The sequence below is a fragment of the Salmo salar genome, chromosome 14, assembly GCF_965601325.2.
Source record: "Salmo salar chromosome 14, fSalSal1, whole genome shotgun sequence".
In the NCBI taxonomy this organism is placed as follows: domain Eukaryota; kingdom Metazoa; phylum Chordata; class Actinopteri; order Salmoniformes; family Salmonidae; genus Salmo; species Salmo salar.
The window spans coordinates 53,912,685-53,929,395 of NC_138304.1; the positions used below are offsets into that span (position 1 = coordinate 53,912,685).

Consider the following 16,711-nt stretch of genomic DNA (forward strand, 5'->3'; position numbering starts at 1 on the left):
TGTCACCACCATGCTTCACCGTAGGGATGGTGTCAGGTTTCCCCCAGATGTGACGCTTGGCAATTAGGGCAAAGAGTTCAATCTTGGTTTCGTCAGACCAGAGAATCTTTTTTCTCATGATCTGAGAGTATTTAGGTGCCTTTTGGCAAACTCTAAGTGGGCTGTCATGTGCTTTCTATTGAGGAGTGGCTTTTGTCTGGCCACTCTACCATAAAGGCCTGATTTGAGGAGTGCTGCAGAGATGGTTGTCCTTCTGGAAGGTTCTCCCTTCTCCACAGAGGAACTCTAGAGCTTTGTCAGAGTGACCATCGAGTTCAATTCCATGTGGCCTAACATGAACTAACAATGGATTCCCTGCTTCCTTTCCTGGAATCAGTGGTGAGCTTGGCCGGCCACCAAATCAGAACACAGTAGGCCTATCAAAGTATACCAGACAAAGTCAAGCGGTTTGAATGTAAAATGAAGCCAGACTGATAAGCAGGAAACCCTCATCAAGGTGGCGATCATGAACACTGGAATACTAGTCATATTCTAAGAGCTTAGACATTCTAGAATATTAACAGTGATCAATTCTAGATTCCAGTTCCAAAACAGCCCACATCAAAATGACGACTCATGGAATTGTAATATCAACCATTTACTTAAGTACTTCCTTCTGACTGTATTGTTACTCAAGGAAACAGCTGCCGGCCACTACTACAAACAGATAAAGTGACTCAGATTAGCAGGGCCGGCACACCTTGGCCTGGCTGAAATGTAACACAATTTGGAAGGTGTCCACTTTCAGAGAAACAGAGGCAACACACCTCACTATACCATACCTCACCATACCACACCTCACCATATCTCACTATACCACACCTCACCATACCCACACCTCGCCATATCTCACCATACCACACCTCGCCATATCTCACTATACCACACCTCACCATACCCACACCTCACCTCACCATACCACACCTCACTATACCACACCTCACCATACCTCACCTCACCACACAACACCTCACAACACCACCCCTCACCACACCTCACCATACCACACCTCACTATACCACACCTCACTATACCACACCTCACCACACCTCACCTCACCACAAAACACCTCACAACACCAACCCTCACCACACCTCGCCATACCACACCTCACCATACCTCAACATACCACATCTCACCATACCTCACCATACCACACCTCACAACACCTCGCCATACCACACCTCACTATACCACACCTCACCATACCACACCTCACCACACAACACCTCACAACACCACCCCTCACCACACCTCACCATACCACACCTCACAACACCTCGCCATACCACACCTCACCATACCACACCTCACCATACCATACCACACCTCACCACACAACACCTCACAACACCACCCCTCGCCATACCACACCATACCACACCTCACCATACCACACCTCACCATACCACACCTCACCATACCTCAACATACCACACCTCACCATACCACACCTCACCACACCTCACCATACCACACCTCACAACACCTCACCAAACCTCACCCACACCTCCACACCATACCACACCCACACCTCACAACACCTCACCATACCTCACCACACCCCACAACACCTCACCATACCTCACCATACCTCACCTCACCACATCTCACCATACCTCACCTCACCACAACTCACCATATCTCACCTCATCTCACCATACCTCACCACACCTCAACATACCACACCTCACCACACCTCACCATACTTCACCTCACCACACCTCACCATACCACACCACACCTCACCACATCTCACCATACCACACCTCACCTCACCACACCTCACCAAACCCTACCACACCTCACCATACCACACCTCACCATACCACACCTCACCACACCTCACCACACCTCACCATACCACACCTCACCATACCTCACCATACCACACCTCACTATACCATACCACACCATACCTCACCACACCCACACCTCACCATACCACATCTCACTATACCATACCTCACCACAACCTCACCGACCGTCCTCACCCAGCACCAACAAAAGCCCTTACTTTGTATGAACACTTGGGGTGAAATGGTACCCTATTCCCTATGTAGTGCATTACTTTTGACCAGGGCTATGGCTGTCTGTCTGAAATGGTACCCTATTCCCTATGTAGTGATGGACTCTGGTCAAAAGGAGTGAACTCCTTTAGGCCAGGCCTCCATATTGAACTCCTTTTGGCCAGGCCCCCCCATATTGAACTCCTTTTGGCCAGGCCCCCCCATATTGAACTCCTTTTGGCCAGGCCCCCCCATATTGAACTCCTTTTGGCCAGGCCCCCCCATAGTGAACTCCTTTTGGCCCCCCCATATTGAACTCCTTTTGGCCAGGCCCCCCCATAGTGAACTCCTTTTGGCCAGGCCCCCCCATATTGAACTCCTTTTGGCCAGGCTCCCCCATAGTGAACTCCTTTTGGCCAGGCCCCCCATAGTGAACTCCTTTAGGACAGGCCCCCCATAGTGAACTCCGTTTTGGCCAGGCCCCCCCATAGTGAACTCCTTTTGGCCAGGCCCCCCCATAGTGAACTCCTTTTGGCCAGGCCCTCCCATAGTGAACTCCTTTAGGCCAGGCCCCCCCATATTGAACTCCTTTAGGCCAGGCCCCCCCCCATAGTGAACTCCTTTAGGCCAGGCCCCCCCATAGTGAACTCCTTTTGGCCAGGCCCCCCCATAGTGAAGTCCTTTAGGCCAGGCCCCCCCATATTGAACTCCTTTAGGCCAGGCCTCCCATAGTGAACTCCTTTTGGCCAGGCCCCCCCATAGTGAACTCCTTTAGGCCGGCCCCCCCATAGTAAACTCCTTTAGGCCCCCCCCATAGTGAACTCCTTTTGGCCAGGCCCCCCCATAGTGAACTCCTTTAGGCCAGGCCCCCCCATATTGAACTTCTTTTGGCCAGGCCCACCCATATTGAACTCCTTTTGGCCAGGCCCCCCCCATAGTGAACTCCTTTTGGCCAGGCCCCCCCATATTGAACTCCTTTTGGCCAGGCTCCCCCATAGTGAACTCCTTTTGGCCAGGCCCCCCATAGTGAACTCCTTTAGGCCCCCCCATAGTGAACTCCTTTTGGCCAGACCCCCCTATATTGAACTCCTTTTGGCCAGGCCCCCCCCATAGTGAACTCCTTTAGGCCAGGCACCCCCATATTGAACTCCTTTTGGCCAGGCCCCCCCCATAGTGAACTCATTTAGGCCAGGCCCTCCCATAGTAAACTCCTTTAGGCCCCCCCATAGTGAACTCCTTTTGGCCAGGCCCCCCCATATTGAACTTCTTTTGGCCAGGCCCACCCATATTGAACTCCTTTTGGCCAGGCCCCCCCCATAGTGAACTCCTTTAGGCCAGGCCCCCCCATATTGAACTCCTTTAGGCCCCCCCATATTGAACTCCTTTTGGCCAGGCCCCCCATATTAAACTCCTTTTGGCCAGGCCCCCCATAGGGATTAAGGTGCTATTAGGGACTCTGGAGGGGACCAAGGAAGGGGACCAAGGAAGGGGCCTGTAGTTTCTCAAGGAAACCCAACTGGGCCCTCTGTTCGCTGTAGCTCAGGGTCCATATATCAAGCATCTGATTTAGGATCAGTTTTGCCTTTCTATATATATATATAAAATGAATGAAATGACATAGACAGGTAAGGGACCTGATCCTAGATCAGCACTCCTACTCTGCGATGCTTGATACATACGGCTCCATAAGGGGCCCTTGGGCAGACTTGGTCAGACTTGGACAGACTTGGACAGACTAGGAAAGACTTGGTCAGACTTGGACAGACTTGGACAGACTAGGTCAGACTAGGAAAGACTTGGTCAGACTCGGAAAGACTTGGTCAGACTTGGACAGACTAGGTCAGACTTGGACAGACCTGGTCAGACTAGGTCAGACTAGGACAAACTAGGTCAGACTTGGTCAGACTTGGACAGACTAGGTCAGACTTGGACTGACTAGGTCAGACTTGGACAGACTTGGACAGACTAGGACAGACTAGGAAAGACTTGGTCAGACTTGGTCAAACTGGGTCAGACGACAGCAATATAAATATGACCACTGAGGCCATGGACTGAATGACGAGCCTTAGCCCAGACTACTGTAATGGGTGAGATGGCACAATAACCCAGTGACAGGCAGGACAAACCCCTGTCAACTTAGTGTTGAAGTGGTTCTCAACAAACAGATGGGAGTAGAGGACTGTCAGTTAAAAGTTCATAGGTGTTAATGAATGAGTTATACATGATGTATTCACTAGTAATTAACTGGCCACTACTTATAAAATAACTTTAAAAACCCTACTTTAAAAAAGCGTAATGTAAAGTGCTAACCAACTTTTAAAATGCTAAAGTGGATGCGTTCCCTCCTACTATTTGCCACCATAGTTTGGCCCTAGCTGTACTGAAACTAGGCCAAATACTGGTACATATAACTGAATCAACACAGAGACTCCATCTACAGCTTTGAGTCTTGTATTAAACTACTAGGCTACTTTATACTGATTTCTTTGATAAAAGCCACTGGCTTCTCTGAGTGAAACCTTTGGCCCTCTAGGAATGAAAACCACAACCCCCCCCATCTGAACAGTTACAGTCCAACCCCCCCATCTGAACAGTTACAGTCCAACCCCCCCATCTGAATAGTTACAGTCCAACCCCCCCATCTGAACAGTTACAGTCCAACCCCCCCATCTGAACAGTTACAGTCCAACCCCCATCCAACCCCCCCATCTGAACAGTTACAGTCCAACCCCCCCCATCTGAACAGTTACAGTCCAACCCCCCCCATCTGAACAGTTACAGTCCAACCCCCCCCATCTGAACAGTTACAGTCCAACCCCCCCCATCTGAACAGTTACAGTCCAACCCCCCCATCTGAACAGTTACAGTCCAACCCCCCCATCTGAACAGTTACAGTCCAACCCCCCCCCATCTGAACAGTTACAGTCCAACCCCCCCCATCTGAACAGTTACAGTCCAACCCCCCCCCATCTGAACAGTTACAGTCCAACCCCCCCCATCTGAACAGTTACAGTCCAACCCCCCCCCATCTGAACAGTTACAGTCCAACCCCCCCCATCTGAACAGTTACAGTCCAACCCCCCCATCTGAACAGTTACAGTCCAACCCCCCCCCCATCTGAACAGTTACAGTCCAACCCCCCCCCCCCATCTGAACAGTTACAGTCCTACCCCCCCATCTGAACAGTTACAGTCCAACCACCCATCTGAACAGTTACAGTCCAACCCCCCCCCATCTGAACAGTTACAGTCCAACCCCCCCATCTGAACAGTTACAGTCCAACCCCCCCATCTGAACAGTTACAGTCCAACCCCCCCCCATCTGAACAGTTACAGTCCAACCCCCCCCATCTGAACAGTTACAGTCCAACCCCCCCCATCTGAACAGTTACAGTCCAACCCCCCCATCTGAACAGTTACAGTCCAACCCCCCCATCTGAACAGTTACAGTCCAACCCCCCCATCTGAACAGTTACAGTCCAACCCCCCCCCATCTGAACAGTTACAGTCCAACCCCCCCCCCCATCTGAACAGTTACAGTCCAACCCCCCCCCATCTGAACAGTTACAGTCCAACCCCCCCCATCTGAACAGTTACAGTCCAACCCCCCCATCTGAACAGTTACAGTCCAACCCCCCATCTGAACAGTTACAGTCCAACCCCCCCATCTGAACAGTTACAGTCCAACCCCCCCCATCTGAACAGTTACAGTCCAACCCCCCCCCATCTGAACAGTTACAGTCCAACCCCCCCATCTGAACAGTTACAGTCCAACCACCCCCATCTGAACAGTTACAGTCCAACCACCCCCATCTGAACAGTTACAGTCCAACCCCCCCATCTGAACAGTTACAGTCCAACCCCCCCCCCATCTGAACAGTCACAGTCCAACCCCCCCCCCCCCCCCCCCCATCTGAACAGTTACAGTCCAACCACCCATCTGAACAGTTACAGTCCAACCCCCCCCCCCCCCCATCTGAACAGTTACAGTCCAACCCCCCCATCTGAACAGTTACAGTCCAACCCCCCCCCATCTGAACAGTTACAGTCCAACCCCCCCATCTGAACAGTTACAGTCCAACCCCCCCCCATCTGAACAGTTACAGTCCAACCCCCCCCCATCTGAACAGTTACAGTCCAACCCCCCCCATCTGAACAGTTACAGTCCAACCCCCCCCCCATCTGAACAGTTACAGTCCAACCCCCCCCCCCCCATCTGAACAGTTACAGTCCAACCCCCCCCATCTGAACAGTTACAGTCCAACCCCCCCCATCTGAACAGTTACAGTCCAACCCCCCCCCCATCTGAACAGTTACAGTCCAACCCCCCCCCCCATCTGAACAGTTACAGTCCAACCCCCCCCCCCATCTGAACAGTTACAGTCCAACCCCCCCCATCTGAACAGTTACAGTCCAACCACCCATCTGAACAGTTACAGTCCAACCCCCCCATCTGAACAGTTACAGTCCAACCCCCCCCCCCATCTGAACAGTTACAGTCCAACCCCCCCCCCCCCCCCCATCTGAACAGTTACAGTCCAACCCCCCCCATCTGAACAGTTACAGTCCAACCCCCCCCATCTGAACAGTTACAGTCCAACCCCCCCCATCTGAACAGTTACAGTCCAACCCCCCCCATCTGAACAGTTACAGTCCAACCCCCCCCCATCTGAACAGTTACAGTCCAACCCCCCCATCTGAACAGTTACAGTCCAACCCCCCCCATCTGAACAGTTACAGTCCAACCCCCCCCATCTGAACAGTTACAGTCCAACCCCCCCCATCTGAACAGTTACAGTCCAACCCCCCCCATCTGAACAGTTACAGTCCAACCCCCCCATCTGAACAGTTACAGTCCAACCCCCCCCCCCCCATCTGAACAGTTACAGTCCAACCCCCCCCCCCCCCATCTGAACAGTTACAGTCCAACCCCCCCATCTGAACAGTTACAGTCCAACCCCCCCATCTGAACAGTTACAGTCCAACCCCCCCCCCATCTGAACAGTTACAGTCCAACCCCCCCCATCTGAACAGTTACAGTCCAACCCCCCCATCTGAACAGTTACAGTCCAACCCCCCCATCTGAACAGTTCAGCCGTTTCAGAGAGAGAGAAAGAGGAATAAGGTGGACAACCAGTGATTTATAAGGACCTGATGAAGTCATCTTTCCCACATCACTGACACACTGGGTAATATTTAGGTGATGAAGCCATCTTTCCCACATCACTGACACACTGGGTAATATTTAGGTGATGAAACCATCTTTCCCACATCACTGACACACTGGGTAATATTTAGGTGATGAAGCCATCTTTCCCACATCACTGACACACTGGGTAATATTTAGGTGATGAAACCATCTTTCCCACATCACTGACACACTGGGTAATATTTAGGTGATGAAGCCATCTTTCCCACATCACTGACACACTGGGTAATATTTAGGTGATGAAACCATCTTTCCCACATCACTGACACTCTGGGTAATATTTAGGTGATGAAGCCATCTTTCCCACATCACTGACACTCTGGGTAATATTTAGGTGATGAAGCCATCTTTCCCACATCACTGACACACTGGGTAATATTTAAGTGATGAAGCCATCTTTCCCACATCACTGACACACTGGGTAATATTTAGGTGATGAAACCATCTTTCCCACATCACTGACACACTGGGTAATATTTAGGTGATGAAGCCATCTTTCCCACATCACTGACACACTGGGTAATATTTAGGTGATGAAGCCATCTTTCCCACATCACTGACACACTGGGTAATATTTAAGTGATGAAGCCATCTTTCCCACATCACTGACACACTGGGTAATGTTTAGGTGATGAAGCCATCTTTCCCACATCACTGACACTGACTGGGTGATATATATGGACATAGTAACAGGCACTATGTATAAAGGCCAAGGGTGGTGTGGATAGTAGGGAGTAGAGGAATTATTATTATTATTTAACCAGGTAGGCCAGTTGAGAACAAGTCCTTTATTTAACCAGGTAGTCTAGTTGAGAACAAGTTCTCATTTACAACTGCGACCTGGCCAAGATAAAGCAAAGCAGTGAGCAATAGGGTCTTAAGCCACCTGTATATCCTTATATTTTATAATCATTTAACACTTTATATTTGTTAAATGCATCGGTTTAGGTGTGTGTGTGTGTGTGTGTGTGTGTGTGTGTGTGTGTGTGTGTGTGTGTGTGTGTGTGTGTGTGTGTGTGTGTGTGTGTGTGTGTGTGTGTGTGTGGGATACCATTTGACATGGATAATAGCGCGACATAAGCAATAGACAGCACTGGAATAGCCGACATGACCGCTGTGGGCATGTGAAAGGCTGCCGTTCATAACACAAGGGACAGATGGTTAATATAATAATGTTGCCATCCTACCCAGTAATAGCAGCCGATGAGTATGTTTGTATTCCCGTTTGAGCTCCTTTAACGCCCTGTCAATGTTCTTACTGATTTTCTTCGCCTCTCTCTCGGCCTCCTTCTCCTCCACCAGCAGTTTGTCCCAGTTTTTCTGGTTTTCAGTGCTGGTTGTTTTCTGTAGTAACTGTAAGCGTCGACTACGGTCCTTTCCCGTTCCCTTACCTCCTCCTCCTCCTCCTCCTCCCCCGTTCTGTATGAGCACTACATCGGTACCCGTGTTGTCGGTACCGCGGGGCTCCCCGGGTGGAAACTTGACTAGGTCCCCATGGCGTACTTGTCCGCTACCGTCTCGTAGCGACGAGGTCTCGACATATCCACCTGTGTCCTCTTGATGAGATCCCCCGGTTCGGTAAGGTACAGCTGGTTCCGGAGGCTGATCCGAGTCCGAGGTACCGTTCGATATAGACCCGCTCAGGTCCCCGAAGAGCCGGGGACGCAAACTGTAGCACAGCCCCATGTCGATGGTGTAGACAAGATTTTTTTTTTTCCCCTTTTTTTTGTAACTGTGGTATTTCATAAATTAAAATGTTTTAAAAATAAATTAAAGTTACACTGGAGTTCAACTATTGCGATTTGAATTCTAATTTGATCCAAAATCGTGAATGAATTATGCTCCGACATTTGCTATATGTCATTTAGTATTTTTTTTCACGTCAGCCTGCGCTCCGTACTTAGCGGATCACCTGATCCTTACCGGACACTGCGGGTCCACCTTACCGTAAGTAAACCAAAAGCAAATCCACGGAGAAAAATCATGCCATCCGTTGTGCAATTGCACAAAATCTTCAAGCCCCCTTTTTTAGAGGAAAGACACACTACGTCATATTTAGGCTAGGCCATTTCGAGAGTGCTGGACATTGATTTCTAATTCACACAAGAAGACAACACCAGTGTCTGTGATTGCCCGTAGTAGTCTTTTTTTGATCATGATTACGGCTAATCCTGAATGAATCGTGAATAATTATGATTGAGAAAGTTAGAGGGTCAAAGATCATATCCCCAAGACATGCCAACGTCTCACCATTACCATATAACGGGAGGTTATCATGTCTTGGGGGATATGATCTTTGACCCTCTTAACTTTTACACATCATTATTCACGATTCATTCATGATTATCCATAGTCATGGTAACATCCACATGAACGGAGAATATTTTATTCGTATTTACAATAGGCAGAACGTACCGCAGACTCAGCTGATTTGTGAAGTTGCTGAAGGCAAAACTGAAAATAGTCTCTGCACATTTCTTTAATTGTGGCTCAGCTTTCAGTCAGTCGACCTTAATCAGAGCCTACCGGTATAAAGTCACATTTTTTACATTTTAGTCATTTAACAGACACTCTTATCCAGAGCGACTTACAGTAGTGAATGCATATATTTCATTTCATTTTCTTCGTACTGGTCCCCGGTGGGAATCGAACCCACAACCCTGGTGTTGCAAACACCATGCTTTACCAACTGAGCCACACGCAATCAGGGGTAATGGCAGACACCCGTGATAATCTAAAGTTCCCACAAAGGGCCACTAGATTTCACATCATATAGAAATACCAATGCTAGATAGAACAGGACATATTATAGCTGCATTTCTACTAGAACAAAACGCGTGCACATAAAGAATGAAGTGTTAGTACGAAGGACCCATACTCTCTGAGAGGTGTTAGTACGAGCGACCCATACTCTCTGAGAGGTGTTAGTACGAAGGACCCATACTCTCAAAGAGGTGTTAGTACGAAGGACCCATACCCTCAGAGAAGTGTTAGTGCGAAGGACCCATACTCTCAGAGAGGTGTTAGTACAAAGGACCCATACTCTCAGAGAGGTGTTAGTGTGAAGGACCCATACTCTCAGAGAGGTGTTAGTACAAAGGACCCATACTCTCAGAGAGGTGTTAGTGTGAAGGACCCATACCCTCAGAGAAGTGTTAGTACGAAGGACCCATACTCTCAGAGAGGTGTTAGTACAAAGGACCCATACTCTCAGAGAGGTGTTAGTACAAAGGACCCATACTCTCAGAGAGGTGTTAGTACAAAGGACCCATACTCTCAGAGAGGTGTTAGTACAAAGGACCCATACTCTCAGAGAGGTGTTAGTACGAGCGACCCATACTCTCAGAGAGGTGTTAGTGCGAGCGACCCATACTCTCGAGAGGTGTTAGTGCGAGCGACCCATACTCTCAGAGAGGTGTTAGTGCGAGCGACCCATACTCTCAGAGAGGTGTTAGTGCGAGCGACCCATACTCTCAGAGAGGTGTTAGTGCGAGCGACCCATACTCTCAGAGAGGTGTTAGTGCGAGCGACCCATACTCTCAGAGAGGTGTTAGTGCGAGCGACCCATACTCTCGAGAGGTGTTAGTGCGAGCGACCCATACTCTCAGAGAGGTGTTAGTACGAGCGACCCATACTCTCAGAGTGGTGACAGTACGAGCGACCCATACTCTCAGAGAGGTGTTAGTGCGAGCGACCCATACTCTCAGAGAGGTGTTAGTGCGAGCGACCCATACTCTCAGAGAGGTGTTAGTGCGAGCGACCCATACTCTCAGAGAGGTGTTAGTGCGAGCGACCCATACTCTCAGAGAGGTGTTAGTACGAGCAACCCATACTCTATGAGAGGTGTTAGTACGAGCGACCCATACTCTCAGTGGTGTTAGTACGAGCGACCCATACTCTCAGAGTGGTGTTAGTACGAGCGACCCATACTCTCAGAGTGGTGACAGTACGAGCGACCCATACTCTCAGAGTGGTGACAGTACGAGCGACCCATACTCTCAGAGAGGTGTTAGTACGAGCGACCCATATTCTCAGAGTGGTGACAGTACGAGCGACCCATATTCTCAGAGAGGTGTTAGTTTGAGCGACCCATACTCTCAGAGAGAGATACAACAGCAAAGAAAGAAAAGGAAAACAAAATATAAATGCAACATGTAAAGTGTTGGTCAAAAGTAGTGCACTATGTAGGGAATAGGGTGCCATTTGAGACACATTCTACATACATACTCTTCTTAGTCGTATGGCTGAGCCCATTATAGTGTAGCTAGCATCGTTCCAGTCACAGCCTCTGTGTACTACACCATGTGATGGATCAACATGTAGCTAGCTAGCATCGTTCCAGTCAGTGTACTGTACAATAATTCAGCATGACCTTCATTACATGTTTGTTATTCTAGAGTGAGTTCTTTATTCAACAACAACTAGATTGAGTGAGTTGTTTACCAATATAAAATTATAATTTTATTTCTAACTCAGCCAATGAGTTCAACATATCCATACCTTATTTCTGGAAGATAACATTTGTCCGTATATCAAATATTTTTTGGGTGGGGTGGTACAGTCTGAACATTTGTTCAACATCTAAACATGATAAGAAGTCCTTATCAATGTTTTCCTAGCTGTCATGAGGACATCGCTCTGATTTAGATTTATTGTCATGTATGTGTTAAATGTTAAATCTTTTTTTTTGTGTGTCATCTTTATAAATTATTTACAACGCTATAACATTCACAGAAAGATAGTAAAGCCTTCTTCGGCCGTACATGTAAGCTTCAAATTAGACAAACGTAGCTAAATATCGATATTTTCATTCATTATATGCTTGTCTTGAAAGGTTTCAATTGTACATGTTTCTTTGCAATGATAATGATATAAATTCAGATATCAAATAACTGTGTATATAAACCACAAACATTGAATATAAAAAAAAACGGTGAAATTCCTATATTCTTCACATTTATGAATCATGTGGTCTCCTGAACATTTCCACTGCAGTCTTCCCCAGCATCAGTACACTAGAAAAAAAGAGGAACATTTATTACATCTACATTTTAGTCATTTAGCAGACGCTCTTATCCAGAGCAACTTACAGTAGTGAATACATACATTTCAATTCATTTCATTTTTCCCCCCCGTCTATGTTCTGGGATTAGTGGAAGAACAGTCAGCTCATTTACAAACATTGGAATGTCTGCCATGCTAGGGGTGTTACCATTCCCTCTACCTGTCTACCATGGTGGGGGTGTTACCATTCCCTCTACCTGTCTACCATGGTGGGGGTGTTACCATTCCCTCTACCTGTCTACCATGGTGGGGGTGTTACCATTCCCTCTACCTGTCTACCATGGTGGGGGTGTTACCATTCCCTCTACCTGTCTGCCATGGTGGGGGTGTTACCATTCCCTCTACCTGTCTGCCATGGTGGCGGGTGTTACCATTCCCTCTACCTGTCTGCCATGGTGGCGGGTGTTACCATTCCCTCTACCTGTCTGCCATGGTGGGGGTGTTACCATTCCCTCTACCTGTCTACCATGGTGGGGGTGTTACCATTCCCTCTACCTGTCTACCATGGTGGGGGTGTTACCATTCCCTCTACCTGTCTACCATGGTGGGGGTGTTACCATTCCCTCTACCTGTCTACCATGGTGGGGGTGTTACCATTCCCTCTACCTGTCTACCATGGTGGGGGTGTTACCATTCCCTCTACCTGTCTGCCATGGTGGCGGGTGTTACCATTCCCTCTACCTGTCTGCCATGGTGGCGGGTGTTACCATTCCCTCTACCTGTCTGCCATGGTGGGGGTGTTACCATTCCCTCTACCTGTCTACCATGGTGGGGGTGTTACCATTCCCTCTACCTGTCTGCCATGGTGGGGGTGTTACCATTCCCTCTACCTGTCTGCCATGGTGGGGGTGTTACCATTCCCTCTACCTGTCTGCCATGGTGGGGGTGTTACCATTCCCTCTACCTGTCTGCCATGGTGGGGGTGTTACCATTCCCTCTACCTGTCTACCATGGTGGGGGTGTTACCATTCCCTCTACCTGTCTACCATGGTGGGGGTGTTACCATTCCCTCTACCTGTCTACCATGGTGGGGGTGTTACCATTCCCTCTACCTGTCTACCATGGTGGGGGTGTTACCATTCCCTCTACCTGTCTACCATGGTGGGGGTGTTACCATTCCCTCTACCTGTCTGCCATGGTGGGGGTGTTACCATTCCCTCTACCTGTCTGCCATGGTGGGGGTGTTACCATTCCCTCTACCTGTCTGCCATGGTGGGGGTGTTACCATTCCCTCTACCTGTCTACCATGGTGGGGGTGTTACCATTCCCTCTACCTGTCTGCCATGGTGGGGGTGTTACCATTCCCTCTACCTGTCTGCCATGGTGGGGGTGTTACCATTCCCTCTACCTGTCTACCATGGTGGGGGTGTTACCATTCCCTCTACCTGTCTACCATGGTGGGGGTGTTACCATTCCCTCTACCTGTCTACCATGGTGGGGGTGTTACCATTCCCTCTACCTGTCTACCATGGTGGGGGTGTTACCATTCCCTCTACCTGTCTACCATGGTGGGGGTGTTACCATTCCCTCTACCTGTCTACCATGGTGGGGGTGTTACCATTCCCTCTACCTGTCTACCATGGTGGGGGTGTTACCATTCCCTCTACCTGTCTGCCATGGTGGGGGTGTTACCATTCCCTCTACCTGTCTGCCATGGTGGGGGTGTTACCATTCCCTCTACCTGTCTGCCATGGTGGCGGGTGTTACCATTCCCTCTACCTGTCTGCCATGGTGGCGGGTGTTACCATTCCCTCTACCTGTCTGCCATGGTGGGGGTGTTACCATTCCCTCTACCTGTCTACCATGGTGGGGGTGTTACCATTCCCTCTACCTGTCTACCATGGTGGGGGTGTTACCATTCCCTCTACCTGTCTACCATGGTGGGGGTGTTACCATTCCCTCTACCTGTCTACCATGGTGGGGGTGTTACCATTCCCTCTACCTGTCTACCATGGTGGGGGTGTTACCATTCCCTCTACCTGTCTGCCATGGTGGCGGGTGTTACCATTCCCTCTACCTGTCTGCCATGGTGGCGGGTGTTACCATTCCCTCTACCTGTCTGCCATGGTGGGGGTGTTACCATTCCCTCTACCTGTCTACCATGGTGGGGGTGTTACCATTCCCTCTACCTGTCTACCATGGTGGGGGTGTTACCATTCCCTCTACCTGTCTACCATGGTGGGGGTGTTACCATTCCCTCTACCTGTCTACCATGGTGGGGGTGTTACCATTCCCTCTACCTGTCTACCATGGTGGGGGTGTTACCATTCCCTCTACCTGTCTACCATGGTGGGGGTGTTACCATTCCCTCTACCTGTCTACCATGGTGGGGGTGTTACCATTCCCTCTACCTGTCTACCATGGTGGGGGTGTTACCATTCCCTCTACCTGTCTACCATGGTGGGGGTGTCATAGCGTTCCATTCCACCAGGGGTGGCCAATCTATTTTATCCACAGAGGGCCAGTGTGAGTGCAGGTTTGTGTTCCAACCAAGCATTAACAGGCATAATTCAAAGCAAAACCAAAGTTATTGGGCCTAAACATCAGATTGTTAAAATGGATTTTCAGTCTGACCCAGAAGTCGCCCGAAAAAACGACACCAATATTCTCTACAGAATGTTTCAATACAATGATATGTGCAGGTTGTACAAGCTGTAGGTCCTTCTGATGACAGGAGGTGGAGATAAGGTATCCACATTAAAGTGTTGTTTACCTGACTTTTTGCGCTCGCAGGTAGGTAGGTTATGTTGCTTGTATTTTCAATCTCTTGATGAATTGCGTGTGATGAACAATATGTAAACAATAGCCGAATGTAACCAAACCAGTCCACCTAAGCACGTTTCCTCGCAATCAGCAAGAATTGTTTGCCTTTCGGTCTGTGGTTAGATTAGTCTCAGCCATATTGTGCAAGTGTTTGTCAATGCGAATTGCATCAGTATTGGAAATAAAAAACGGAAATAAAAACCGATAACCAGACCAGCATAGTGAAGGTTGGTTTGATAACATTTCCCTGTGGATATTTTGTATCAGATTACCTCCGACAGAGGGATAAAATCGTCAGGACAACAGGTCAAGTAAGTTGAAATGAAGTTTGTTCAACATTCTGATTTGTAATGGGACTGTTTGGGAATGCTGAGCCTACATGTGAGAGATGAGTGTGTAAGTATTTCCCTCTCAGACTCTAAAAAACAAAATGGGGTTTAGATTTTCCATGGTTTAAATAACAGAAGCTTTAATGAGACATGATGTCCAATCCACAGTACCTTACTATTGTCATCAGACCAGCTGGCATGAACTTCCAGGAATTTACAAACCTCATTCCCATGACAATGGCCAGTGTTCCTGATGTACCTATTTACACAGTGAGAAGAAATGTTTATACTGCAGTGTAGCTGTTTTGAACACTCACTAAACATCAACTAACCTACACGTAAGGACATGTCATGTTATTGATAACAAGCCAAAAGTTTGTCCCACTCACCTAGAGAAAGCCTGGCATCTTTAGGATTCTGAGACATCAGGAAGGCACCAACTCCAGCTAAAAACCCAAAGAAAAGTCCTGCAACCAGTGAAGTTACGCTTCCTGGTATGGGAACAAATCACACAGCATATTGATGAATAACTACTTCCATGCACAATTCTATCAATATTTCTTAATAACAGCTGACTTTCAAATAAATACTTGGTAAAGTCAACAAACATTTGGAGGAAGTGTGTAATCATCCATACCTGCTTTTACATAGCCCATGATTCCTCCTGCCGAGACTAATGCAGCGTAGCTATAACCTATCCAATCTTGAGACATTGTCACGTCTTGTCTAAAACTAATAAGGTTAAAGTATTGTCAAAACTCACGGTAAACTTTTATCTGAGACAATTCAACTACAACGTAACATTTCAGTGCCACAAGTCGAATTTCGCTGTCCCGGAAGTGTTATGGATTTCAAAATAAAAGTGCCAACACTTTGAGATTCTTCTTCTTCTCTGAAACGTTATGGCATACCACAACTATTGTTGTATTGCCGCCACCAACTGCTCCATTACGGAGAAGAGAGAGAAAAAAAAACATGAATCCACAGGTATTATTAAAAAAAAAACGTCATAAAACATCCCACTTCTTCAGTCATTCAACAACTCTCCAACTCCCCATTCTGGCTCAGGGGCCTGCGAGTGTAGGACCGCACCAGACACAACTCGGATGTTAAAGTCTTTTAATTCATGTCAACGTTCCTATACTTCATTTAGCCCCAATTGAGCAGTGCTCGTTTACCACCATTGCTATAAAAGTAACAAAGTCCTCCTTGTTCACATGAAGAATGTCTGTGTCCGGCTGGTGACAGGAACTCTCTGCAGGTTGCAAGGAATGCAAAACCACCAGCAATGAGACCTCT

The 16,711-nt window shown here is 48.3% G+C and overlaps 2 protein-coding genes across 3 annotated transcripts in view; both read right to left on the reverse strand.

Annotated features, from left to right (window-relative positions):
* The window catches only part of LOC106569655 (guanine nucleotide-binding protein G(olf) subunit alpha), a 65,079-nt gene extending 55,910 nt beyond the window's left edge, over positions 1-9,169 (reverse strand). For both annotated transcript variants that reach the window (XM_045694524.2, XM_082961035.1), the window contains exon 1: positions 8,444-9,169. In XM_045694524.2, coding sequence (XP_045550480.1) covers positions 8,444-9,002 — 559 coding nt within the window. In that variant the 5' untranslated portion in view covers positions 9,003-9,169. The remainder of the gene's footprint in view (positions 1-8,443) is intronic.
* A 548-nt stretch (positions 9,170-9,717) lies between these two features.
* On the reverse strand, positions 9,718-16,293 carry LOC106569654 (transmembrane protein 14C). Its single transcript, XM_014141216.3, has 4 exons — positions 16,050-16,293; positions 15,802-15,903; positions 15,584-15,671; positions 9,718-12,271 (listed from the first exon to the last, which is right to left on the reverse strand). The coding sequence occupies exons 1-4, from the start codon at positions 16,123-16,125 to the stop codon at positions 12,214-12,216; spliced, it is 324 nt and encodes a 107-aa protein (XP_013996691.1). The 5' UTR covers positions 16,126-16,293; the 3' UTR covers positions 9,718-12,213.
* Between the last annotated feature and the right edge of the window lie 418 nt (positions 16,294-16,711).

Excerpts from the sequence above, each read along its gene's own strand:
- LOC106569654 (XM_014141216.3), bottom strand. The coding sequence starts at position 16,125 with ATGTCTCAAGATTGGATAGGTTATAGCTACGCTGCATTAGTCTCGGCA. Across the intron at positions 15,672-15,801 it reads AGATGCCAGGCTTTCTCTAG|GTACATCAGGAACACTGGCC; the intron begins GTGAGTGGGACA and ends CTGTGTAAATAG. Across the intron at positions 12,272-15,583 it reads GGTCTGATGACAATAGTAAG|TGTACTGATGCTGGGGAAGA; the intron begins GTACTGTGGATT and ends CTTTTTTTCTAG.